We start from the raw sequence: 27044 nt of genomic DNA on the forward strand, positions 1-27044 counted from the left end.
ATCAAACGTAAAGACGTTTAACAGCAATCATCCTTTACGGGCTTTCATTTGCAGATTCTCGTAATTTCAGGTTTGAACAGCGACAAGGTCAAATAAACGGTGTTCCGGGATCTGACCCGGGTCTGTGGAGACGCACGTTGATTTATTAACGAGGGTTAGCAGCTCGGCGGCAGGCTAGCGCCACGCTAGCTTCTGTCAACGTTTTTCACCTTTCCTCCCAAAGAAATATCTAAAAACAGATAAAACAACACCCAGGAAGGCAGTTAAAGAGACGTTTTCCCTCCAATACAGGAGCAGACGTCGCCTAGAGGTCCTCCGAAGACCCAGCCACTCGTTATGAACGGAGAGCAACGCAGTAAGGGCTTGTTCACACTACCGCCGTCCGTCGGCGGATCTCATTGACTTTGCATGGGGCATTCGCGAAATGCATTGTGGCTCAGTGGCCTGCGTCAAAAAGTTGAGAAATGTTTAACTTTTCAGGCAGCACCGGATCCGTCGGACAATCAGATCGCGGTTATGCAAATACACTCCACGCGTTTTCTGGATCCATTTTGCAATAACAAGCAGGAAGAAGCAGGAAAAATCCGCCGGTTATATTTTTTTAAAGAAATGTGGAATTATACCATTGTTTTTATTCACCTGTGTGTGTCATCTTTTGTATTTATAGCCACACGTCGGATTTGTAGCAGGAAGCGATTTGATTGGCTGCAGTAGAGACTAGTCCCCTATACGTCAGACACGCCCTCGGCCATCCGGACGCATGTAGTGTGAACAAGGCGATAGCATCGCAACCAGAAAAACATCCGCTAATAATTCATGAGCTGAGTGACTCCTCCCCCAGAGCGGCTCCTCCCCCCGGTGTGACTCCTCCCCCAGAGCGGCTCCTCCCCCCCCCGGTGTGATGACTGGAGTGGAGAGATAGTAAGTATACAGCGGAATTACCGAAGAAAACAACCGTTTTGGAGTAGACGAACGGTCGGAGGCTCCCCCCACATACACACAGGTCATTTATAGCCCGCCGTGGAAGATATCGTGACCCAAATTGTGTCCATTATCACTACAGAAAAAAAAACACGTGCCGGCAGCTCTCCGCCACGACCGACGCTAGCCTATTTATGTCACCCTGTTACCATGGATACGATCTCCCGCGCGCCCTTCAATAGCAGCTTGAAGTAACGCGCACGCCGCGGAGTTTAGGTTTAGAAAACAGTTAAATAAACCAGTTTAGGTTTAGGAAAAATGAGTTAAATAAACCGGTTTAGGTTTAGGAAATAGGAGTTAAAAAAAAGTGTTTAGCTTTAGGAAAAAGGAGTTAAATAAACCGGTTTAGGTTAAGGAAACAGGAGTTAAAGAAACCGGTTTAGGTTTAAGAAACAGGAGTTAAATAAACCGGGTTTAGGAAACATGTCTGCTCTTGGGTCGGGTTGCCAGATTGTCTTCCCCGATTGTGCTGCCGGTGTGAGCGCTGCTCTGACCTGCGACCCTCCCCCCACACACACAGTATCAAGGCCAAGATGACACCCTTCCTTCCTTCCTGCTCTTCCACGCCACTGGCCTCTAGTCCGAAGAACAAAGTCATCAACAACAAACCTTTTACTTGACGACCCCCCCCCCCCCCCCCCCCACACAGAGGAAATGGCGTCATTCCTGAGAATGACGGCTGAAGGCGACGCATTGGTCCCCATTTTGCGGCTCTAACTTCACACGGTCTGACGAGGAGCAGCAACCCAGGGAGGCCGGCATGTATCCGGAGCTCTGGTCTAGAGGCAGTGAGCCTCCACAAGCACGGCCCCCAGGGGCCCGGGGAGGCAGTGAGCCTCTAGGAGGCTCCTGTTCAGAGGCGGGCCCCCCAGGTGCCCGGCGGGAGGCGGTGTGTGTGGACGTGGGGACTCGTGTTACCGCCGCTGCGTCTATTTCTGGACCAGATGAATTTCACTACGGCTCAAGTCCAGGGCCCGGATCCTTCACACGATCAATAAAGTAGGTCAGCATGACGCAGGGGGGATCGGGTTGGGTCCACGCCGCCGACACACACACGCACGTTGTTTTTGCCCGCGGACACCATCGCTCTGACTGACAGCTGGATCTGTTCCGCCCCCTGCTGGTCGCAGGAGCACACTGCTACACACCGTCTTTTTGGTCAACTTGATCAACAGTCTAATGAGAGCAAGGTATATGCAGATATAAATTAAATGGAGTTTTAGTTTACATAGTCCTTGAATACCAAGACCTATTCCCTCTTCCACCTTTGTGTTTTGATCCACACAGACGGCTGTGTCCTTCTGTTAATAAAGAGCGCAACAATACTGGTGGATAAGGGACATACATTTTCAATCGCACATCAATAAAACAATGGTTCCTGAATCCATAACAAAATAGAAGTGTATCAAGACACTCGATCTTGCAGTTCTTGTTTCTTTGGATGTTTCTCAGCCTCACCTCGGTGTAACTTGAGATAATCGCGTAAAACGGAGGTCAAACCACAAGGAATACCCACCCGGCACGTCCAAACCGCCGTTTGTTTCTGCTAAAAGGGCCCCGATATGACCCCCAGCTGTGAGGTTGGTTAGCCAGCTCATAGTGACATCACAACCACCCTGTGACGTCCGTACAGGTCAGAGGGGAGGAGGCCAACGGTCGATGGGTGACGTCGCTACCGAGTCGATGGAGACACGACCAAATGTGATTGATTTACATTCTTTTTTTTTTATTGAGAATAGTGTTGAAGACGGGAGAATAATGCAGAGCTCCACTCGTGTGCGTTTCCACCTTCCGTTTTATTTTCCTAACGCCAGGAACATCCCAGGCCTACGGGCGCCCTGTTGACGAGCTACGCCTCTGATGCGGACAGGAAACCCAGAAGAAGGATCCAAGCACCTCCTCCAAATTAAAAGCCTTCCATAAAAATAAAATTAAAAAAGCGAGACTCGTTAAGTCTGGCGCTTTCTTTCAGAGTATGGGCGCTACTAAAAACAAGAAAAAACAACGTGGAGTTTGATCACTGGGCCTGTGCAAAATGACTGAAGGAACAGAGAAAACATAAGATCAACATTATCAAAAAATATATAACATCACATCCAATTAGCCTTTTTTAAGAGTACATCTTCATCGAGTATCTGAATGTAAAAATCTACTGGCAGCCGTTATCAAACTCATGATTCATATACATTATAGATATACATATACACTTTTCTCTCTGCCATCACTCGGGACAAAGTGTTGGGTGAATCCTGCAGGTTAAAGTCCGTTCCACCTCCTTCCTTAACTATAGCGCATAAAGAAAAGTCAAGCACTTTAGAAGCAGGTTCTAAGGCAACATGTGAACTAAAACAGAAGCAGGTGTACATCACAGACTCCTTAGTGTCTCACCTTCTCCCCTCGGACAAGGAACATTCTCTAATGCATAAAGTACACCTCACCATGTCACCACAGGGTGACGAGAGAGTAGAAGACAGACCAAACAATGTTGAAGTCACAATAAACGCCATTCCACTTCTTCCACCGCTCAAACATCTCGTCTTCTAAAAGAACGTGGCTGGGACCTTTAAGAGCGGTTTGAGTTAATATCCATCGCAGCCCCTCTCTTCCCCAGCGATGGGTTGGGTGCAGAGGTCTAGTCCAGGTCCAGGTCGTCCTCTCTGGACCTCCAAGGCAGGTCTGTGATACATCCTTCAGTCAGAACCGCCGGTCACAATGTGCAGAAAACTAATGGATACCCAATAAAACTAGAACCATCGCACAGCCACCATCCCCACGACCCGGCCCTGGGATCCAGTCTAGGGTCCAGCGTCGGCTGGGATTGACAGTACAGGCCAGCGCCGGCTGGGATTGACAGTACAGAGCCCTTTGCCGGCTGGGATTGACAGTACAGGCCAGTGCCTTCACGCTCCCAACATGATGACCGCTCGCTCAGGAAGCGCATGCTGATTGGCCAGCAGAGAACCAGGAGGCGGGACCAGTGCAGACCCACCCCCACCCCTCACACCCTCATCCCCCACACCCCTGGCAATACCCCCTCCTCGGACGGGCCGAAGACCCCCATGATTATAACCCTTCCTCATTGGTGGATCCTAAAGACACCCGTGATTATAACCCTTCCTCATTGGTCGATCCTAAAGACACCCGTGGATACAACCCACCCTTATTGGTTACCCAGTGCACATCAGTGAACATAACCACTTCACATTGGCTGACCATAAAGACAGCCGTGAACAACGCCACCTCTAATTGGTTAACCCAGTGAACCCAGCCCCGCCCCTTTATATTCTACCGCAACATCAACAAAAATAAAACGTCTCCGTGGTCCGTCTGGGGGGGGGTGAGGAGGGGAACCGTCTCTCCCTTTTCCTTCACCCTTTATCCTCCTGCTCCAGGAGTACTGACAGAACTTGGGGGAGGGCTCGGCACATCCAGAACACAGCTGCTTAATGGGGGGGTCCCAGGATGGACCAGGTGGGGGTCAGGTAGGGTGGGGGTCATGTAGGGTGGGGGTCAGGTAGGGTGGGGGTAGGGAGGGGTTGATTTGTTTGATCATTAATATAATAATTAAACGACACCAATTGCCTCCACTGCTCATTATCTGGTGTCCAATCACGTTTCAGCGGCGGCATGCATCCACTTCCTGTCCGGGGGCAGGGGGGGGGGGGCATGAAGAAAGTGCAGGGGGTCGGAGCCCCGGTCAACCCAACAGGTTAACTACGGGGGGGGGGGGGGGGTGGGGCCTGGTCACTGGGGGCGGGATCAGGAGGTGCCCTGTCTCTTCTGCTGCTGCACGCGGATGAGCTCCAGCTGCTTCTTGCACTTGTGGTAGTAGGTGGCCAGGCTCTGGTTCTCCTCCAGCAGCTTCTTGTGCTCCTGGACCAGCCGCGACGTGGTCTGCTGGTCCTTCTCGTCCTGGTCCAGCTCTGCGATCAGCTCCTTCCTGGACCACAGAATACGACATCACAGTGACGGCATCAACCAATGATACGACATCACAGTGACGGCATCAACCAATGATACGACATCACAGTGACGGCATTAACAATGATACGACATCACAGTGACGGCATCAACCAATGATATGACATCACAGTGACGGCATCAACCAATGATATGACATCACAGTGACGGCATTAACAATGATATGACATCACAGTGACGGCATCAACCAATGATATGACATCACAGTGACGGCATCAACCAATGATATGACATCACAGTGACGGCATTAACAATGATACGACATCACAGTGACGGCATTAACAATGATACGACATCACAGTGACGGCATCAACCAATGATATGACATCACAGTGACGGCATCAACCAATGATATGACATCACAGTGCGGCATCAACCAATGATATGACATCACAATGACGGCATTAACAATGATATGACATCACAGTGACGGCATCAACCAATGCTAAGACATCACAGTGACGGCATCAACCAATGATATGACATCACAGTGACGGCATCAACCAATGATATGACATCACAGTGACGGCATCAACCAATGATATGACATCACAGTGACGGCATTAACAATGATACGACATCACAGTGACGGCATCAACCAATGATATGACATCACAGTGACGGCATCAACCAATGATATGACATCACAGTGACGGCATTAACAATGATACGACATCACAGTGACGGCATTATCAATGATATGACATCACAGTGACGGCATCAACCAATGATATGACATCACAGTGCGGCATCAACCAATGATATGACATCACAGTGACGGCATTAACAATGATATGACATCACAGTGACGGCATCAACCAATGATAAGACATCACAGTGACGGCATCAACCAATGATATGACATCACAGTGACGGCATTAACAATGATATGACATCACAGTGACGGCATCAACCAATGATATGACATCACAGTGACGGCATTAACAATGATATGACATCACAGTGACGGCATCAACCAATGATATGACATCACAGTGACGGCATCAACCAATGATTTGACATCACAGTGACAGCATCAACCAATGATATGACATCACAGTGACGGCATCAACCAATGATATGACACAGTGACGGCATCAACCAATGATATGACATCACAGTGACGGCATCAACCAATGATATGACATCACAATGACGGCATCAACCAATGATACGACATCACAGTGACGGCATCAACCAATGATATGACATCACCGTGACGGCATCAACCAATGATATGATGCCGCCTTCAAAACTGAGTTACCGGGAGGTTCGAGGGTTAGGACCTTAAGCTCGGAGGAAAGTGCTTTGAACACTCTGTTGGGTCAGAGTTTTCACTCGGAGTTTCGTGCGGAAGTAGAGCTACCGAGTCCTCCGAGATCACGCCACAACAATGGCCGCCCATTTCGTTGATAGACTCAAGTGGACTCGCAGCAAGCTCTAAGAGGCGAACTTAACACCCATTCTAACATTTGCATTACTAGGCATTATAGCTTACAATTCGAAACATCACCTGATAAATTCTCCCTCATGTTCAACCATCGCAAGCAGTTCTAATAACTGATTCTTCTGATTCAGCAAAGAAGCGCAAAGAGGTCCTTGCGGGCAGCAATAAACTTGTTGTTATGAAGTCTAGTTTCACGAACTATCAGTTTTTCCTGGTTTACGTCATAGCCTACGAACTTCTGGGGGGCGTTTCCTGATCACTCTTATTTCGGAAGAAGGGAACGTTTACGTAAAGACAGGTAAGAGCTTCCGATCCTCCGAGCTGCTTTAATAATAATTCATCTAATTTAGAGGCGCCTTTCAAGTCACCCAGGGTCATGAAGGTTTGAAGATGGCATGACCTACCAGCGAGGGCATTAACCAACGATATGACATCATAGTAAAGACTTGTGGACATTAACCAACGCCATGACATCAGGGCCGTGACCCAATAGCACGCCGTCTCACACCAGACCCGCTGCGAGGCTTTGGGTCAGGGTTCATTGTGGCTCGCTTCACGCTGCCCAGGGAACGACGTCGAACCCGTCCAGTGACCGCACAATCATTGGACCGTATCTGACCGAAGGCCGTGCTGAGAATGTGGGAGGAGCTACATGGCTGTATTTAGAGCAGACCCCGCCCCTCTCCTTACTTCCTCTGGATGAGCAGAGCGATCTCCGTCTGCACCTTCAGGTACTCCTGGGCCATCTTACAGTGCTGCTCGAACACCGCCATGGACTCCTTGGAGTTAGGACAGGGGGCCAGGGGCTGGGGGGGGGGGCACACCGACACATTGCATCATAGACCCCACCACACACTCACACCTCCACCTCAGACCCCAAAGGAACTTCAGACAAGATGGTGAAAGGACTAAACCTTCATCAAGGTTGGAACACTAAACTAAAGTAAAGTAAGAGGCGGTTCTCGTGTTCCAGATGGACTGGGTCTCTCCTCCCGGTTGCTGGGCAACCAGCTGTCACCTGCTCAGCAATCAGCTTCATCACAAACAATAACCAATTATCCAATCAGTCAGTGAAGCCTGCATAAACACCAGGCCAGAGGGATCAACACCTGGGCCGGCATCAAGCACTGCTGTGATTGGACGCCGGTGCTGGAGAGTTATGTCACCATGTCAACCAATTTGAGCCAATCAGAGGCGGGCGCTGCGTGCGTTCGAGGCTGATTGGCTCACCTGCAGCTGGTAGTCCAGGGTGAGGTATGCCATGGGGATGGAGTTGTCCGAACCGTTGGAGTCTGAGGAGATGATAACGGTTCAGTCCGACGTCATGACGACCATTTACAGCAGAAACATTCAGTTATAATAATAATAATAATAATAATAATAATAATAATAAGTATAAAATATTAGATGTGATACAACAAATCTGTTCAACTGTTTAATCTATTTCATAAATTCTTGCTCCTTAAAATAAGAAAGTTAAAGAAACAGAATGAAAACCTGTTAAAATTGTTTCTATTTTAAAATGATCCAATGTGTTAAATCCTTTGAAAGGTTAGTTATGCGTCAAGTCATTCATTATCATAAAAACAAACAAACGTACGTCCTCTACCACATCATTCCACTCATGCATTACCAGTTCGTTAACCTCATAGCATAATGGCCTAAGTCATTTTTTGGCCAAATTGTGATATTTAACCTACTTCTACTCTCCTAGGGCTGTTGATTCAATGCGCCTCATTGGCTACATCCTAAGCCAATCAGAGTCACCTATTTGACGCTAAATACAAAATTAACCTTCAAATATGACTTAGGTCATGCTACGAGGCTAACGAGTGTAGCTAACAGGGGAAGTCAACTGAGCCATGGCGACAGTGAGACACCTCAGGCCTTCTGGACCAATCAGAGCTCAACCTCAGGCCTTCTGGACCAATCAGAGCGCAGGCGGCCGTACCTGGGTCGTCGGGGGAGTAGTACCCCCTGCTGCCCGGCCGGTCCGACGGCATCATCCTCACGCTGGGGCTGGACGACCTGCTGCTGTTCCTGCTGCCCTGTGAGTGGACACATGCCCTGTCAATCACCCTGCTCGGCCAATCCCGGACGCCCGTTCCGACAAAACAAGAGGTCGGGTTCCGTGGTTAAAAGCTGGGGAATTTCAGTGTCCGACATGTACAGGAGATTAATGTCAAAATAAAATACAAATTAAAATACCTAGGGTTGCCTGTTTGGGGGGGGAAATCTGGCAACACTGGATGCAATCCACTGAACTACGATATATATATATAGTTTCTAAACGTCATGAATCTCGTCATGAGTCAGTAGATCCAGGCCAGAACACCTCCTCTCCCACAACACCCCGACACGGCAGAGCCAAGTTTCCCCTGAACTCACGGTGAACCCCAGACTTTACAGAGTTGAGGCTCCTCTCAGAAAACAAATAAATGTTTGGGGGAGCGGAAGCAGAGCGAGAGTCTGCCAAGGGGGTGCACTCCGTTCAAAGCTGTCTGCGCGTGTTTGAGGTGATGGGGGAGGGGGGGCACGACGTCTTCATCTTCCCTGGGTTGGAATATCAAACGCCTCCTATAGTCTCTCTCCAGCCTCCCACAGGGAGCGCTTCTACTCGTCAAAGGAAGGCAGAGGGGAGGCAGGCAGTGAGCAGCGAGCAGCTGTCACATAGAGACGCTTCAGGGAGGAGAGGGGGGGGGAGGCAGAGGGAGAGGAGAGGCGAGGTGCAGATAGGAGGGGCGAGGAGTGGAGAGAGATGCTGATGGAGGAGAAGAGCGAGCTTCAATGGAGGACAGGAGAGGGTTGCTGATGGCTTCGCCAAAGACGAGAGGAGGAGAGGAGGAGATATGCTGATGGAGGAGAAGTGGGGAGACAAAGGCAGGCAGAGAGCGAGGAGGCGCGCTGCTGATGGCGGAGAGAGGGGGGGACGAGGAAAGATGCTGATGGAGGGAGTAGGAGACAGAGCAGGGAAGAGGGCTGAAGGGGGGCTGGGGGTGGAATAATAAGGGCCTCCAATGCTACCCGGCGCTCAACTAAACCTCAGAGTATTGTTCTCTGGGCAGATTGACGTTCAGCAAACAAAGACACACACAGACTTTGCTGTGATGCTCGGGGACTTCGGGCCCTGAAATGAGGGTTGGCTGATAAATGGCGAACGGAGTGCGTTTATAGAGCGCTTTTCTAACCAGTGTCCGCTCAAAGCGCTTTACAATATCGCCCAACATTCACCGACGGCGGGGGTCAGCCAGCTCGTCGGGAGCGGTCAGGTGGAGGTGTTTCCCTCAGGGACACCGTGACAGTCCTGGGGGGCCCCGGGGTCTGGACTCACCTGGCTGGTGTCAGACATGATCCCGGGCAGGTCCTGGATGGAGCGGCGCCGCTGCGGGTCGCAGGAGGCTGAGGAGGGGAGACCAGGAGAGGGGGTGAGCAGGAGGAGAGGAGAGGAGGAGAGGAGGAGCAGGAGGCGGAGAGAGGAGGAGCTAACCCAGAAGGTGTTTCCCAGAAGGATGGAAAAAAAAAAGGCGTGTCCATTCAGGGCCAAAAAGGAGGAAAGGAATGGTTGAACCCTGAGCGACACCTCCACCTGAGGCCCGTCACTGTGGTAACGACACAGCGCTAACGAGACGGCCCCGACTCCTCCCACTGCTCGACCTCTTCCCATCACCCCTTCAGTCTAGACCCCAGAGGGGGTCCAGAGATTGGTAGATGTTCTCCAGTATTATACTAATACTGGAGAACATCTACCAATCTCTCTCATACTGTCAACACTTCTCAGGCCTGTCAGGGAAACGTTGAAACCTGTTCCATCACATTGTGGCAGGACTCGCATACCGGGCTACCGATATGCTAGGAGGACGAAACCAAGTAAAGGCTCACACTATTCTGCTCTACATGGTAGAAGTACGTCATCCAGGCCACAGCTGCGTGCGCGCGTCTGCCTGAGTCATCGACTTCACCTCCCACGCACCGAAGGAATAAAATGAAACCAATCAAAGTAATCCAAAATGTGTTCAGAAGCATTCACAATCCAAACTAAGTTGGGGGTCTTTGTGGCCTGGAGAATGAATGATGAACAGCTGTGAACACAGAGATACCCTATCTTTAAAGAACTACAACTCCCAGAGACCTCTGACCTAGTTACTCACTCAAATGCGATAAAACTAAAATGTTTTTCCTTCTTATCCAAAGCCGTCCAGCTTTTCCCATCCTCCCCCCCCACCCCCCTCGGTCTCACTCTCCTGGTAATAATAACCCTGACCTCCATCCATGAAGTCAGCAACACGCTTTCATACATACATACATACAGGGAGAGAGCATTCCAGAAGTCCTCTGAGAGAGGGTGAGCTCATGTTCAGACAGAGACACAGACACAGACAGACTTCCTACTTCCGGGCAATACGATTGTTTTACGATGTCACCCTGATGAATCATCCCCTGCTCAATGATCAAACTATCTGCTATTGGCAGTTGTCCATTGTTGACCCCTCCTCCACGGAAACGAGATTGACCCCCAGCCCTCCCTTCTCGGGCTAGGACCCTTAAACAGCAGGCTGCTGGGTGGGGTAGAGTGAGAGAGTGAGTGAGGGGGTGAGTGAGGGGGTGAGTGAGTGAGAGGGTAGGGGGTCAGGTACATCCAGAGGGTTTGAAGGGAGACAGGCCCCCCCTCAGCGGGGGGGGGGGGGGGGGGGGTTACCACGGTGATACCTGTGACGACGATCTTGGGAACGTCCAGAATGGTGCCGTAGGACGCGGTCTTACGGTGACCTCGCTTATAGGGCGGGCGTGCTGCGGAGACATGCACACACACACATGGATATACAGAGCTGCACCATGCATGCAGACAGACGGGCAGACAGACAGGCAGACCGACACACAGACAGGCGGACAGACACACAGACAGGCAAATAATACAGAACATACAAAATACAACAAACAGGGCGGGGCAAAAGAGCCGGCCCCGCCAAGCTGAGGCTGGACAACATTGCCGACACATGACGTCACTTCCTGTTTGAGACGACATGCGGGGACAGGAGCGTACACGAGCGTGCACATGCAGGGCAGCATGCCCCCTGGTGGTGGGCTGGTGGGGGGGGGGGGAGGGCGGGCGCTGACCCTAACCCAGAGGCTGACCGAGGGGAAGCGCCTCTTCCGCCCGCGCGTCCTCCTGCTGCCATCAGCGCTAAACGCACAACTGCTCCTAGGCTCCCTTCAAAGTAAAAGCTCACAGCGAGGCTATTATTCAGCGACCGAGTCGCCCGTTGGTCCTAGAGGAGGGAAGACTAACGGGGTGACAGTAAACCGTCAGTGGACGGTGACGCCCGGTGAGAGGGACGGTGACTCCACACCCGGCGGGGCACTAGGTGGCGCCGTGGAGGCCGGCGTTACCTGCGGGCGTGAAGGGCAGCTTGGGCTCCAGCTCCGACAGGTCCGTGCTCATCCTCTTGCCCTCGGAGGAGAGGAGGCCCTGGGAGCGCGCCGACAGGCTCTCCACACTGCCCCCTCTGGACAGGGGCAGCGAGCGCAGCGGGTCGCCCTGGCAACACACACACACACACACACACACACACACTTAGGAGGAGGACCCTAATCCCCACGGAGGCGGGAACGCCTCGGAGCGACCCGGGTTGGATTCGGACCTGCGGCCGTTATGCCGCATGGCCTCCCCTCCCCTTCAACACACTTCCTGTTACCTTCCTGTTTCCTGCCCCCCCCACCCCCCCCGTCCCTGCAGAGCCCCTTAGGAACGATGAAGGCGCTGGACACTCGGATGTATTCTTAGGATGCATTAATAATAATCCCAACTCATTAAACAGGGGCTCTGTGGTAGGGCTGGGCGATATATCGAATATATGCGATGTATCGCGAGATGTTCTCCAGGCGATGTATAAAATGCCCCTGTCGCGAACATCGAATACAAATTGGCTCGTAATGTTTCTTTTTGCCGCCGCCGGCATACTCGTTGTGTTCCCTTCTCTCGCTCTTTCCTGTGGCTCTCTGCCTCACAGACTCATATGCATTAAACACACTCACTCCCCCCGCGAGATTCTAGGATTCTACGCGCGTGTGTGACGGTCGCGTGTGTGACGTCACACACGCGACCGGTGAGTGAGAACAGCGACCGGTCACTCATCTCCTACCGTTGAGTGAGAACAGCGAGAGAGAGAGAGAAAAGGTGATGGAAACGGAGGATTTGGTTTCAAAAAAAGAATAGTACAGGATCCGTCGTCTGGCAGTGGTTTGGCTACCGAAAGGAAGATGTGGAACAAAAAACGGCTTTGAGCTCTGTTTTTGCTCGAAAATAATTAACGGTTTGAAAAAATGCTGTGTTGGTAAATCTAACTTGCTGTGATTTTCCTTTTCTTATGTGCAAGTTATAAATTCTTCCAATAGAAAGCACTAATGAGTTTAAACAATATGTTGTTTCATGTAATCTACATGCAGATTTATGTTTCAGGAATACTCGAATTATTATAACATGTAGTAACATTATGCCAGACATGGTTGAATCGAGCATTTATGATGTGCTCTAGAGGAGATTCAAAATATATCGAGATATATATCGTGTATCGAGATATAGTAAAAAAATATCGAGATATTCATTTTGGCCCATATCGCCCAGCCCTACTCTGTGGTACTCTGAGGGGGGGGGAATGGTGGTGACGGTGCATACTGGTGGGGTGTCAGTGGGTGGACTCACCTTGGGTTTGAAGTGGGGGGGGAACTGGGGGGTGATCTTGATGGTGTCGTTGCTGCCCTGGGAGTCGCCCTGCTCCAGGTTGGCGTTGCTGCGGCTGCTGGTGCAGGTCAGGTCCATGTAGGAGCCTGGGGGGCCAGCAGGGGGTTAGGGGGTGCTCCGGGGCGGTGTCCGTGGTGAGAGCTAGGTGGTGGGGTTGGTGGTGGTACCGGTGGTGGTGGTACTAGTATGTGTGGTAGGTGGTGTTGTGGTAGTGGTAGGTGGTGTTGGTACCAGTATGTGTGGTGGTGTTGGTACCAGTATGTGTGGTGGTGTTGGTACCAGTATGTGTGGTGGTGGTGGTACCAGTATGTGTGATGGTGGTGGTACCAGTGTCTGAGACAGGTGGTGTTGTTGGTAGTGGTAGGTGGTGCTGGTACCAGTATGTGTGGTGGTGGTGGTACCAGTGTTGTGAGTTGGTGGTGGCGGTGGTACCAGTGTCTGAGACAGGTGGTGTTGTTGGTAGTGGTAGGTGGTGCTGGTACCAGAATGTGTGGTGGTGGTGGTACCAGTGTTGTGAGTTGGTGGTGGCGGTGGTACCAGTGTCTGAGACAGGTGGTGTTGTTGGTAGTGGTAGGTGGCGGTGGTACCAGTGTTGTGAGGTGGTGGTACCAGTGTCTGAGCCAGGTGGTGTTGTTGTTGGTAGGTGGTGCTGGTACCAGTGTGTGTGACGGCGCTGGTACCTGTGTGTGTGACGGCGCTGGTACCTGTGCTGGTGGCCGAGTTGCTCTGCCCGTCGTCTGAGTACTGGTAGGGGTACTGCAGCGCCTCCTCTGACCCGGGGAAGTACTGCAACCGGGTCACAACAAACAGGTCACTCCTGCTCCCCCAGGAACACCTTCAATGAATCACCACGCTTAAAGTGCATTTGAGTGCGTGCACGTGTGTGCGTGTGCACGTGTGTGCTGGTACCCTCATGAGGTGGGTCATGATCTTGACGATCTCCTCCATGGAGGGCCTCTGGGTGGGGTCCTTGGACCAGCAGCGCGTCATCAGGCTCTCGATGGGCTTGGGCAGGTTCTTGATGAGAGGGGGCCGCGTGCCTGGGGCCAGCAGGGGGACAGCGGGTTAGACGCTCCTATACCCGGGGTTAGACGCTCCTATACCGGGGGTTAGACGTTCCTACACCCGGGGTTAGACGCTCCTATACCCGGCGTTAGACGCTCCTACACCCGGGGTTAGACGCTCCTATACCGGGGGTTAGACGCTCCTACACCGGGGGTTAGACGCTACTATACCCGGGGTTAGACGCTCCTATACCCGGGGTTAGACGCTCCTATACCGGGGGTTAGACGCTCCTACACCGGGGATTAGACGCTCCTATACCCGGGGTTAGACGCTCCTATACCGGGGGTTAGACGCTCCTATACCCGGGGTTAGACGCTCCTATACCCGGGGTTAGACGCTCCTATACCCGGGGTTAGACGCTCCTACACCCGGGGTTAGACGCTCCTACACCGGGGGTTAGACGCTCCTACACCCGGGGTTAGACGCTCCTATACCGGGGGTAAGACGTTCCTACACCCGGGGTTAGACGCTCCTATACCCGGGGTTAGACGCTCCTATACCGGGGGTTAGACGCTCCTATACCCGGCGTTAGACGCTCCTATACCCGGGGTTAGACGCTCCTATACCGGGGGTTAGACGTTCCTACACCCGGGGTTAGACGCTCCTACACCGGGGGTTAGACGTTCCTACACCCGGGGTTAGACGCTCCTACACCCGGGGTTAGACGCTCCTACACCCGGGGTTAGACGCTCCTACACCCGGGGTTAGACGCTCCTACACCGGGGGTAAGACGTTCCTACACCCGGGGTTAGACGTTCCTACACCCGGGGTTAGACGCTCCTACACCGGGGGTTAGACGCTCCTATACCCGGGGTTAGACGCTCCTATACCCGGGGTTAGACGCTCCTACACCCGGGGTTAGACGCTCCTATACCGGGGGTTAGACGCTCCTACACCGGGGGTTAGACGCTCCTATACCCGGGGTTAGACGCTCCTATACCGGGGGTTAGACGCTCCTATACCCGGGGTTAGACGCTCCTATACCGGGGGTTAGACGCTCCTATACCGGGGGTTAGACGTTCCTACACCCGGGGTTAGACGCTCCTATACCCGGGGTTAGACGCTCCTACACCCGGGGTTAGACGCTCCTATACCGGGGTTAGACGCTCCTACACCGGGGGTTAGACGCTCCTATACCGGGGTTAGACTCTCCTACACCGGGGTTAGACTCTCCTACACCCGGGGGTTAGACGTTCCTACACCCGGGGTTAGACGCTCCTATACCCGGGGTTAGACGCTCCTATACCGGGGGTTAGACGCTCCTACACCGGGAATTAGACGCTCCTATACCCGGGGTTAGACGCTCCTATACCCGGGGTTAGACGCTCCTACACCGGGGGTTAGACGCTCCTATACCGGGGGTTAGACGCTCCTATACCCGGGGGTTAGACGCTCCTACACCGGGGATTAGACGCTCCTACACCGGGGGTTAGACGCTCCTATACCGGGGTTAGACTCTCCTACACCCGGGGGTTAGACGTTCCTACACCCGGGGTTAGACGCTCCTATACCCGGGGTTAGACGCTCCTATACCCGGGGTTAGACGCTCCTATACCGGGGGTTAGACGCTCCTACACCGGGGATTAGACGCTCCTATACCCGGGGTTAGACGCTCCTACACCGGGGGTTAGACGCTCCTATACCGGGGGTTAGACGCTCCTATACCCGGGGGTTAGACGCTCCTACACCGGGGATTAGACGCTCCTACACCGGGGGTTAGACGCTCCTACACCGGGGATTAGACGCTCCTATACCCGGGGTTAGACGCTCCTACACCAGGGGTTAGATGTTCCTTCAGGGGGTTAGAAATCTTCCAAGCCGGGGTTAGAGGTTCCTACTTGGGATTACAGGATACATTACTACAGGATACATTCCTGTAGTCCTCCTGAACAAGACTCACGCCACCTGCTCTGAGGACTTTCTAAAACTAATCTAAAACTTACTGGGACACAGGGGATGAGCACTAACCATCCCAAGGGGGTGAGTACTATCTATCTCCAGGGGGTCTTCCTGGGATCAGACAGAGCGGCTCTCTACCAAAGCGAGGGCGGGGGGGGGGGGGGGGCTCCTCGGCCCGTTTAGGCGGGAGAAGGCAGCAGAAGGCGGTGCTGGCGTCCCTAATGGCTGTGCGTGTACACAGGCTCTTTACTGCTCCCTAGGGGCACATTCAGCATAAAGGCACCGTCTTGCTAATTGCCAATATGCAAAAAGCCCCAGCTACCAGGTGTAGGTAATGATTCAGAAGGACATCTTTAGCTGGGAAGCGAAACCCTAGCTCTCCGGGGACTGCTAGCATCTCCTGTATCGTGATGCTATCCATCTTTGTATGAGCCGCAGACGCAGAGTAAGTTACACCCACAGGGAAAGATTAAGTCTTTGAAAACATACTGAAGGTCAAGTGGATTTGTTTATAAAACCTTTCATCGTAATTCTAGCCTCTAAAGGTGCGTTCACACCAAACGCGAAGGGGCGACACGATCCCATACAAAGTGAACGTAGAGACGCGAATCTGGCGAATTATTCGGTAGAGAAAACCGGCGACAAAACTTCGCTCCACGCTTTCGCCCCGCACAGGCGAGCGCGTTCACAAGGATTTGTAGCGTGACAAATCCACTCGAGTTGAAATATTTCAACTTTGCCGTAACATTTGCGTGATGACAGCCAATCAGCGATCAACAGCGTGGCCACTGAGTGACATGTGTAACGTAACAGCCAATCAGCGTTCAACCGGCCAACCGTTCCCTGCAGTGCAGTCCGGGGTGAACCGCAGCAAATTCGCCAGACAAAACTTGCACAGTGACAGTTTATGACTTGTCATTTGTCAAATTTCAACTTTTCAGGCAGCGACGGCTCCGTCGGCCAATCAGAACGCGTCCCCCATACGTCAGACACGCCCTCCGTCATCCAATGGAAACTCCATATCCATTGGTGAGGTTTGGCCTTGCACCGCTTACACTGCATTCACACAGTGTGAGACGTGCTAGGCTAAACCTTCACCAATGGAAACTGTTCCCACTGCCTCAACAAGTCTCTCTGAGGGACCATGCAACCCAGGACCCCCGGGTCTGTCTCCCAGCCCCGGGTCCCGGTCCCGGGTCAGCATGCGGTGGCGGGCCTCACCGTTGTGGACGGCCCACATGATCCTGAAGGCCGGTCCTCCGATCTCGTCAAAGGGCTTCTTGCGCGTGATGACCTCCCACAGAATGATGCCCCAGCTGAAAACGTCACACTTCTCACTGTAGTTACTGCCTGAGGACAGAGACACACAGAGACAGAGGCTCAGGACAGAGACACACAGAGACAGAGGCTCAGGGCAGAGACACACAGAGACAGAGGCTCAGGGCAGAGACACACAGAGACAGAGGCTCAGGGCAGAGACAGAGGCTCAGGGCAGAGACACACAGAGACAGAGGCTCAGGGCAGAGACACACAGAGACAGAGGCTCAGGGCAGAGACACACAGAGACAGAGGCTCAGGGCAGAGACACACAGAGACAGAGGCTCAGGGCAGAGACACACAGAGACAGAGGCTCAGGGCAGAGACACACAGAGACAGAGGCTCAGGGCAGAGACACACAGAGAGAGGCTCAGGGGCAGAGACACACAGAGAGAGGCTCAGGGCAGAGACACACAGAAACAGAGGCTCAGGGCAGAGACAGAGGGTCAGGGCAGAGACACACAGAGACAGAGGCTCAGGGCAGAGACACACAGAGACAGAGGCTCAGGGCAGAGACACACAGAGACAGAGGCTCAGGGCAGAGACACACAGAGACAGAGGCTCAGGGCAGAGACACACAGAGACAGAGGCTCAGGGCAGAGACACACAGAGACAGAGGCTCAGGGCAGAGACACACAGAGAGAGGCTCAGGGGCAGAGACACACAGAGAGAGGCTCAGGGCAGAGACACACAGAGAGAGAGGCTCAGGGCAGAGACACACAGAGAGAGAGGCTCAGGGCAGAGACACACAGAGAGAGAGGCTCAGGGCAGAGACACACAGAGAGAGAGGCTCAGGGCAGAGACACACAGAGAGAGAGGCTCAGGGCAGAGACACACAGAGAGAGAGGCTCAGGGCAGAGACACAGAGAGAGAGAGGCTCAGGGCAGAGACACACAGAGAGAGGCTCAGGGCAGACACACAGAGGCTCAGGGCAGAGACACACAAAGAGGCTCAGGGCAGAGACACACAGAGAGAGGCTCAGGATAGAGACACAGAGAGAGAGAGGCTCAGGGCAGAGACACACAGAGAGATAGGCTCAGGGCAGAGACACACAGAGAGAGAGGCTCAGGGCAGAGACACACAGAGAGAGAGGCTCAGGGCAGAGACAGAGAGAGAGAGAGGCTCAGGGCAGAGACACAGAGAGAGAGAGGCTCAGGGCAGAGACACACAGAGAGAGAGGCTCAGGGCAGAGACACACAGAGAGAGAGGCTCAGGGCAGAGACACACAGAGAGAGGCTCAGGGCAGAGACACAGAGAGAGGCTCAGGGTAGAGACACACAGAGAGAGGCTCAGGGCAGAGACACAGAGAGAGGCTCAGGGTAGAGACACACAGAGAGAGGCTCAGGGCGGAGACACACAGAGAGAGGCTCAGGGCAGAGACACACAGAGAGAGAGGCTCAGGGCAGAGACACACAGAGAGAGGCTCAGGGCAGAGACACAGAGAGAGGCTCAGGGTAGAGACACACAGAGAGAGGCTCAGGGCAGAGACACACAGAGAGAGAGGCTCAGGGCAGAGACACACAGAGAGAGGCTCAGGGCAGAGACACACAGAGAGAGAGGCTCAGGGCAGAGACACACAGAGAGAGAGGCTCAGGGCAGAGACACACAGAGAGAGAGGCTCAGGGCAGAGACACACAGAGAGAGAGGCTCAGGGCAGAGACACACAGAGAGAGAGGCTCAGGGCAGAGACACAGAGAGAGAGAGGCTCAGGGCAGAGACACACAGAGAGAGGCTCAGGGCAGACACACAGAGGCTCAGGGCAGAGACACACAAAGAGGCTCAGGGCAGAGACACACAGAGAGAGGCTCAGGATAGAGACACAGAGAGAGAGAGGCTCAGGGCAGAGACACACAGAGAGATAGGCTCAGGGCAGAGACACACAGAGAGAGAGGCTCAGGGCAGAGACACACAGAGAGAGAGGCTCAGGGCAGAGACAGAGAGAGAGAGAGGCTCAGGGCAGAGACACAGAGAGAGAGAGGCTCAGGGCAGAGACACACAGAGAGAGAGGCTCAGGGCAGAGACACACAGAGAGAGAGGCTCAGGGCAGAGACACACAGAGAGAGGCTCAGGGCAGAGACACAGAGAGAGGCTCAGGGTAGAGACACACAGAGAGAGGCTCAGGGCAGAGACACAGAGAGAGGCTCAGGGTAGAGACACACAGAGAGAGGCTCAGGGCGGAGACACACAGAGAGAGGCTCAGGGCAGAGACACACAGAGAGAGAGGCTCAGGGCAGAGACACACAGAGAGAGGCTCAGGGCAGAGACACAGAGAGAGGCTCAGGGTAGAGACACACAGAGAGAGGCTCAGGGCAGAGACACAGAGAGAGGCTCAGGGTAGAGACACACAGAGAGAGGCTCAGGGCAGAGACACACAGAGAGAGAGGCTCAGGGCGGAGACACACAGAGAGAGGCTCTGGGCAGAGACACACAGAGACAGGCTCAGGGCGGAGACACACAGAGAAATTCAGGGTGGTGGTGAGGGGGTAGATGAGGGGAGTGATGCTGAGGGGGTAGATGGTGGGGGTCTGAGGATTAACAGTGGTCTGTGTGTGTTGTGAGGACGGGGGGGCATCCAGGAGGAGGTCTTAATGTGGTTATGGCCGCTCCAGGGAGAGAGCCAATATAAAGAGAGAAAGAGGGAGTGATCTCAACCTGGTCCCGTAATTACGGCTGTTATTGCAGAATTCAAAGTGCACATTAGCACACTATTTTAGAGCGGCTGCACTGGGGCCATTTGATCGCATTTCAGCGTGCTACAGAGGAGCTGTGGGGGAGTCCATGGGGGGGGGGGGGGGAGTTTAATTGCAGGGGAGTCGTGTAGCTCCCGTCTTAAACAGGATAATTACAACGTGCTAGTGGATGCTACCTCCCCGCCGCCCTCGTGGCACGAGGAACACCTCTCGGATGGACCGCCGCTAACCGCATTAGCCCCGTCTCTGGGGAAATAAAGCCATGGGCACCGCCGCCGCTGCGCTACGCTACGCTACGCTACGCTACGCTACGCTACGCTACAATACGTTTATTAGGTATTGAAATGTTGTTCTGGTTGTTTGACCGACGTATCTATTGTGCGTTTTGTTTTGATTTGTGTGTTGTAATCAGGGCGTCCTTGAAAAAGAGAGCCTGCCCTCAGTGGCCCCCCCTGAATGAATAAAAGGTTCAATCAAATGAGAACGGGAACATCACCTGGAGGGGACCCCTAGGGGGCGCTGTGCTCACCTTCGAACACCTCGGGGGCCATCCAGGCGGCGCTGCCCTTGTTGTTGGTCATGTGGGTCTGGATGTCGCAGGCCGTCCCGAAGTCACAGATCTTCAGCACCGTGCCGCCGGCCACCAGCAGCAGGCTGAAAGGCAGAGGAGACGTCAGTACCTCCAGCCTCCACCAGGCCTCCAGAGTGCCCTGCGAGGAGGTCACCTGGACCCTCAGAGCCACCCCCTCACACCCCTCCTACGCACTGGAGGTTGTGCGTCCTGCCACTTAATGTGCGCACTAGTTGTATAGTTGTGCAGCATCTTGTCCTTTCTGTGTTGGGAACGGGGTTAACCTAGAGAGTGTTAGTGCTTGGCACTTGGTTCTATGAACATCCTCACCGCACCGACAGAGTTATACTGTTGTTTCTCTTTCTGACAAATGTACTTATTGTAAGCGGCTCTGGATAAAAGCGTCTGCTAAAACGCCCTTAATGTGAATCCCTGTGGGTTCACTGAGGCCTCGTTCAGCCGGTCTCCAGAGGCCAGCTGACGATACGGGCTGCAGGGGGCGCTAGTCTACCTGAACACCAGGCCGTCCATCAGTCAAACCATCTATGAACGAGGCCTACGTCAACGCCAAGGGCAGAAGAAATGGAACGTAGAGAACCTTAACAAAGAACATGAAGATAATACAACTGATGAGAAATGGCATTAAAAGTGCAAGTGGACAGAAACACAAGAAGAGGCGCTAACTTTGCTGCTAATGGTAGCCTTAAGGTGACCGCGGTCCAGTCGCTTTAGGAGGCCCGGGTGGGCCACGGCCCATAGAACACGAACACACAAATAGAGCACGCACACACACACACACACACACACACACACACACACACACGTGAATGAGGAGTCAGGCCAATTCCTGCCCATGATAAGGCCTGGAACGCGCCCGGCTAGGCTAGCAGCGGGGGCTAATTAAATGAGGATGAGTGGGTGGCTGGACATGACTGTGGACATGATGCAGTTTGTGGGGGGGTGGGGGGGGGATTGAGGAGTTGAAGACGATGTGTTGAGGGAAGCGGTACAGGTCTGGGTGTAAAGGGTGGAGCCGGTTACGGAGTAATGGACTTGGCAGGCTTGAGGTCCCGGTGCATGAGGTGTGGAGGAGGTTACGGGTGGAGCAGGTAAAGGGATGAGGGTGGAGGAGGTAAAGGGTGGAGCAGGTAAAGGGATGAGGGTGGAGCAGGTAAAGGGTGGAGCAGGTAAAGGGTGGAGCAAGTAAAGGGTGGAGGAGGTAACGAGTGGAGGAGGAAGCAGGTAAAGGGTGGAGGAGGTAACGGGTGGAGGAGGAAGCAGGTAAAGGGTGGAGGAGGTAACGGGTGGAGGAGGAAGCAGGTAAAGCGTGGGGGAGGTAACGGGTGGAGGAGGAAGCAGGTAAAGGGTGGAGCAGGTAAAGGGAGGAGGAGGAAGCAGGTAAAGGGTGGAGGAGGTAAAGGGTGGAGGAGGAAGCAGGTAAAGGGTGGAGGAGGTAACGGGTGGAGGAGGAAGCAGGTGAAGGGTGGAGGAAGTAACGGGTGGAGGAGGAAGCAGGTAAAGGGTGGAGGAGGTAACGGGAGGCGGAGGAAGCAGGTAAAGGGTGGAGGAGGTAAAGGGTGGAGGAGGAAGCAGGTGAAGGGTGGAGGAGGTAAAGGGTGGAGCAGGTAAAGCGTGGAGGAGGTAAAGGGTGGAGGAGGAAGCAGGTAAAGCGTGGAGGAGGTAACGGGTGGAGGAGGAAGCAGGTAAAGGGTGGAGGAGGTAACGGGTGGAGGAGGAAGCAGGTGAAGCGTGGAGGAGGTAACGGGTGGAGGAGGAAGCAGGTGAAGCGTGGAGGAGGTAACGGGTGGAGGAGGAAGCAGGTAAAGCGTGGAGGAGGTAACGGGTGGAGGAGGAAGCAGGTAAAGGGTGGAGGAGGTAACGGGTGGAGGAGGAAGCAGGTAAAGGGTGGAGGAGGTAACGGGTGGAGGAGGAAGCAGGTGAAGCATGGAGGAGGTAACGGGTGGAGGAGGAAGCAGGTGAAGCGTGGAGGAGGTAACGGGTGGAGGAGGAAGCAGGTGAAGCGTGGAGGAGGTAACGGGTGGAGGAGGAAGCAGGTAAAGGGTGGAGGAGGTAAAGGGTGGAGGAGGAAGCAGGTAAAGGGTGGAGGAGGTAAAGGGTGGAGGAGGAAGCAGGTAAAGGGTGGAGGAGGTAACGGGTGGAGGAGGAAGCAGGTAAAGGGTGGAGGAGGTAAAGGGTGGAGGAGGAAGCAGGTGAAGGGTGGAGGAGGTAACGGGTGGAGCAGGTAAAGCGTGGAGGAGGTAAAGGGTGGAGGAGGAAGCAGGTAAAGCGTGGAGGAGATAACGGGTGGAGGAGGAAGCAGGTAAAGCGTGGAGGAGGTAACGGGTGGAGGAGGAAGCAGGTAAAGCGTGGAGGAGGTAACGGGTGGAGGAGGAAGCAGGTGAAGCGTGGAGGAGGTAACGGGTGGAGGAGGAAGCAGGTGAAGGGGGCCAGGTACTTACTTGGGGGGCTTGAGGTCTCGGTGGATGAGGGCCTTGGGCTTCATGCCGTGCAGGTAGGCCACGCCCTGGGAGCACTGGAAGCACCAGCTCATGGCGTGGGACGCCGTGTAGAAGGGGAGGGGCTCAGCGCCGTGCAGCACTGAGGACCCGAGGGAGAGCAGGGCGTTAACGAGAGCCCAGGCGGCCAGCGGGTCAGAGCGACACATCAAGAGCACTTGTTTCATACTGCAAGGGAGGCAGTTTCTCTTGAACTTTTTCAAGTCTAACAACGATTAACTCAATAAAATCCACCCCAGTTGTTCAGGAATATTCATCTTTTAATGGAATGTTAATCCTAGTTTCGAACATTTTTGATGAACAAAACTCGGTCCAGTTATGGACATGAATACATTTGTAAAAAAAAAAAAAAAGAAGCAATATTTGATTTTGTCAATACCTAAAATAAATGCCATCAATGATAACATACACGTTCATCAAACAGTTGAATGTTCAACAAAAGAGAGGAAATGATCGGCATTTCAATTTTGAAACAACTACAACAGCTCTGTGGTTTAAAAATGTCAACCAATGAGGACTCACCGTTGTACAAGGACCCGCCCTCTGCGTACTCCATCACCAGACATACCTGGCAGGAGCCATTCAGGGAAGTTAATAAAGCAGGCCTTCTCTTCAATGAGAAGCCATTAAAGCCATCGACTGAATTAGCTCATCAAGGACACATTGTTTCATTAAAAAATAAAACACTCCTCTTAGCAACCGATTGCCTCCGTAGTTCAGTGCCGCCCACACACACACACACACTCACCGGAGAATTGCATGAACCGTACAACTTGACGATGTTGGGGTGGTTCACTCGGGAGAGCTGCCGCAGCTGAGGAGGGGGGGGACACAGGGGACACAGCAGGGGTCCAGGTTAAGGCGTTGTCAAGAGGAGCTCTTCAGGCGCCATCAGCCAATGAGGACCGCCGAGAGGCGCGTTCCCGGGACCCTACCTCAACGATGAAGGCCTTCCTCTCCGACTCGCTCTCGATGGTCTTGATGGCCACGTCTTTGCCCTTCCACTTGGCTTTGCACACGACGCCAAACGCTCCTCTGCCGACCACCTGACGGCGTGAGGGACAGTTAGGACAGACAGACGGCGTGAGGGACAGTTAGGACAGACAGACGGCGGGAGGGACAGTTAGGGCTGACAGACGGCGGGAGGGACAGTTAGGGCTGACAGACGGCGTGAGGGACAGTTAGGACAGACAGACGGCGTGAGGGACAGTTAGGACAGACAGACGGCGTGAGGGACAGTTAGGACAGACAGACGGCGTGAGGGACAGTTAGGACAGACAGACGGCGTGAGGGACAGTTAGGACAGACAGACGACTTGAGGAACAGTTAGGACAGACAGACGGCGTGAGGGACCATTAGGGCAGACAGACGGCGTGAGGGACCGTTAGGGCAGACAGACGGCGTGAGGGACAGTTAGGGCAGACGGACAGTTAGGGCAGACAGACAGCGTGAGGGACAGTTAGAGCTGACAGACAGCGTGAGGGACAGTTAGGGCTGACAGACAGCGTGTGGGACAGTTAGGGCTGGGCGGTTTGGCCTAAAAATAAAATCTCAGATTTTTTCAAACCAAACCCGATTATCGATTTTAATCGTTATTTATTTCTATAAATGACAAATATATATATTTTGAAGTTTGGTTATCATTTGAAGAATAACCATGATAAACATGAGCAGAATTTGGTTGCCAAAGACTTTAGGCAAACTCTGCACACTCACATATTTTTTTCAATTATCTTCTTTTTTTTTAATCGTCCTAAACCACAAATTAAAATTACGATTAAAAATCGATTAATCACGACTCATACATTTCTAAATTGATTATGATGTACAGAATCTTAACGAGGGCAATGCGAACATGGGTGGGCATGCCATTATAATTTATACTTCCATTTGGGGGCGTGTACATTTCATTTCTATATTTAATATCCCTACAGTACGGTCAGTGAGTGATCTCCTCTGAGACGCCTGCTGTCAGAAGACTTGTCGGCAAACAGCCGTGAAACTGTAGATTCTAGAGGATAACACTAAGTAAAAGACACACCTCCTCCACTTCAATGTCGACATAATCGATCTCTTCAAACGGGTATCCTGGGGGCGTCTCGAGCATGTCGACGGCTGGGAAGTGACGTCACCGGCCCACGCCAGCTGGTCCCTCACTGGAGACGGGAAGAAACATCAGACCAGAGAAACACGTCAGAACAGATGTTCAGAACGACATCAGACCAGAGAGACACATCAGACCAGAGAGACACATCAGACCAGAGAGACACATCAGACCAGAAGGACACATCAGACCAGAGAGACACATCAGACCCGAAGGACACATCAGACCAGACGGACACATCAGACCAGAGAGACACATCAGACCAGAGAGACACATCAGACCAGAGAGACACAGACCAGAGACACATCAGACCAGAAGGACACATCAGACCAGATGTTCAGAACCACATCATTCCAGAAGAACCACATTATTCCAGAAGAACCACATCATTCCAGATGTTCAGAGACACATCAGTCCAGATGTTCAGAGACACATCAGTCCAGATACCTTATATTGAGGCTCTGAAAATGGGAGGGGGGGGTCCTAATGCTAGCGCTAAACAGGTTAGCAACCTAAGTGGATCTGAGTTAAAATGTTCTCATGGGAGCAAGGCTAACATGGGCTAGCTACAATCAGCTGTTCAGAAACAAATGTTCAGAAACCGGTCAGACCAGATGTTCAGAAACCCATCAGACGAGATGTTCAGAGACCCATCAAACCAGATGTTCAGAAACCCATCAGACCAGATGTTCAGAGACCAATCAGCCAAGAGTCAAACAGGACAGGTTGTAGAACACATAGAAGGCGGTAAAGACGGTTAGATAACATTACATTAACATATAACATCAGAACTACAATCTCCTGTCAATAAAGTTTAACTCCTGAATAAACGATGTTCTCAAGTAGCATCATTCATCACGACCTTATGTCGGGAGCTGTCAAACTCAACAGCTGACTGCAGCTAGCCCAAGTTAGCCTAGCTCCCGTGCTAACATTCCAACCCAGATCCACTCAGGTTGCTAACCTGTTTAGCGCTAGCATCAAGACTCCGCGGTGTTTAACGTCCATAACGTCAGGGGGACATATGAACGAACCACGACAGGCGTCCCTGACGTGTAATGAACCCCAGAACCAGACAGACAGAGGCCCGCTGGCCACCAGAGGAGATCAGAACCTCGTACCTTGATGCTAACGGGAGCTAGCAGAGATTAATGCGTTTCATCAGTCGAACATCCGGTCAAAGGTCCGACTATCACAGTTAAGATAAGTTAAGTTAAGTCTGGAGACAGACTGTCCATCCCCCGGGATGTCTTCCCTAACCGTGTGACGGACTGACAGAACTTTCTGGCAACTTAAGCTCGCTAGTTAGCATATTAGCTTGTGTTTTTATTCTCCGAAGCCGCAGCTCCAACCGGAAGTATGTGCTACCTGCTCCCCAGTCCCCCTTTTCAGAGCATCTCCGTTCCGCCCCTCAGGAGGGTTCCTCTGACGTAGGAGAACCACATCATTACACATCATAACAACATTATTATCGATAATAATGTTGTTATGCCTTAATCAATATAAACTAATAAATCCCACTGTACAAAAAAGACGGTTCCTTCCCATTTTCACAAATATACAAAACATATGCAACATGTATCAGTAAGAACTGCATTGGTAGATTATGCCAGTAGAAAGCTGTGTTTTTATGAAAAGGTTGTGACTACTCATCGCAAACACACTCACGCACAGACCTGCTTGACATGCATATGTATAGTCTTTGCACACACAAACAACTCTCCCCAAGTGTAA

The 27044-nt window shown here is 52.7% G+C and overlaps 1 protein-coding gene across 2 annotated transcripts; it reads right to left on the bottom strand.

Moving 5' to 3' along the window:
• Positions 1-4021: 4021 nt before the first annotated feature.
• map3k7 (mitogen-activated protein kinase kinase kinase 7) lies at positions 4022-26650 on the bottom strand. 2 transcript variants are annotated; one of them, XM_079753366.1, is made up of 18 exons: positions 26432-26650; positions 25248-25362; positions 24142-24252; positions 23955-24020; positions 23729-23774; positions 23150-23288; positions 20649-20773; positions 17334-17462; positions 14058-14188; positions 13853-13934; positions 13110-13234; positions 11798-11945; positions 11117-11197; positions 9741-9808; positions 8361-8457; positions 7640-7701; positions 7100-7215; positions 4022-4921 (listed from the first exon to the last, which is right to left on the bottom strand). In XM_079753366.1, exons 2-18 carry the CDS (start codon positions 25311-25313, stop codon positions 4741-4743), a joined length of 1773 nt encoding a protein of 590 aa, XP_079609492.1. In that variant the 5' UTR covers positions 25314-25362; positions 26432-26650; the 3' UTR covers positions 4022-4740. The 2 variants fall into 2 exon arrangements, with proteins under 2 accessions (XP_079609492.1, XP_079609493.1); XM_079753367.1 differs by lacking the exon at positions 11117-11197.
• Positions 26651-27044: the final 394 nt, after the last annotated feature.

This window comes from Pollachius pollachius (genome assembly GCF_949987615.1).
Source record: "Pollachius pollachius genome assembly, chromosome: 16".
Classification (NCBI taxonomy): Eukaryota; Metazoa; Chordata; class Actinopteri; order Gadiformes; family Gadidae; genus Pollachius; species Pollachius pollachius.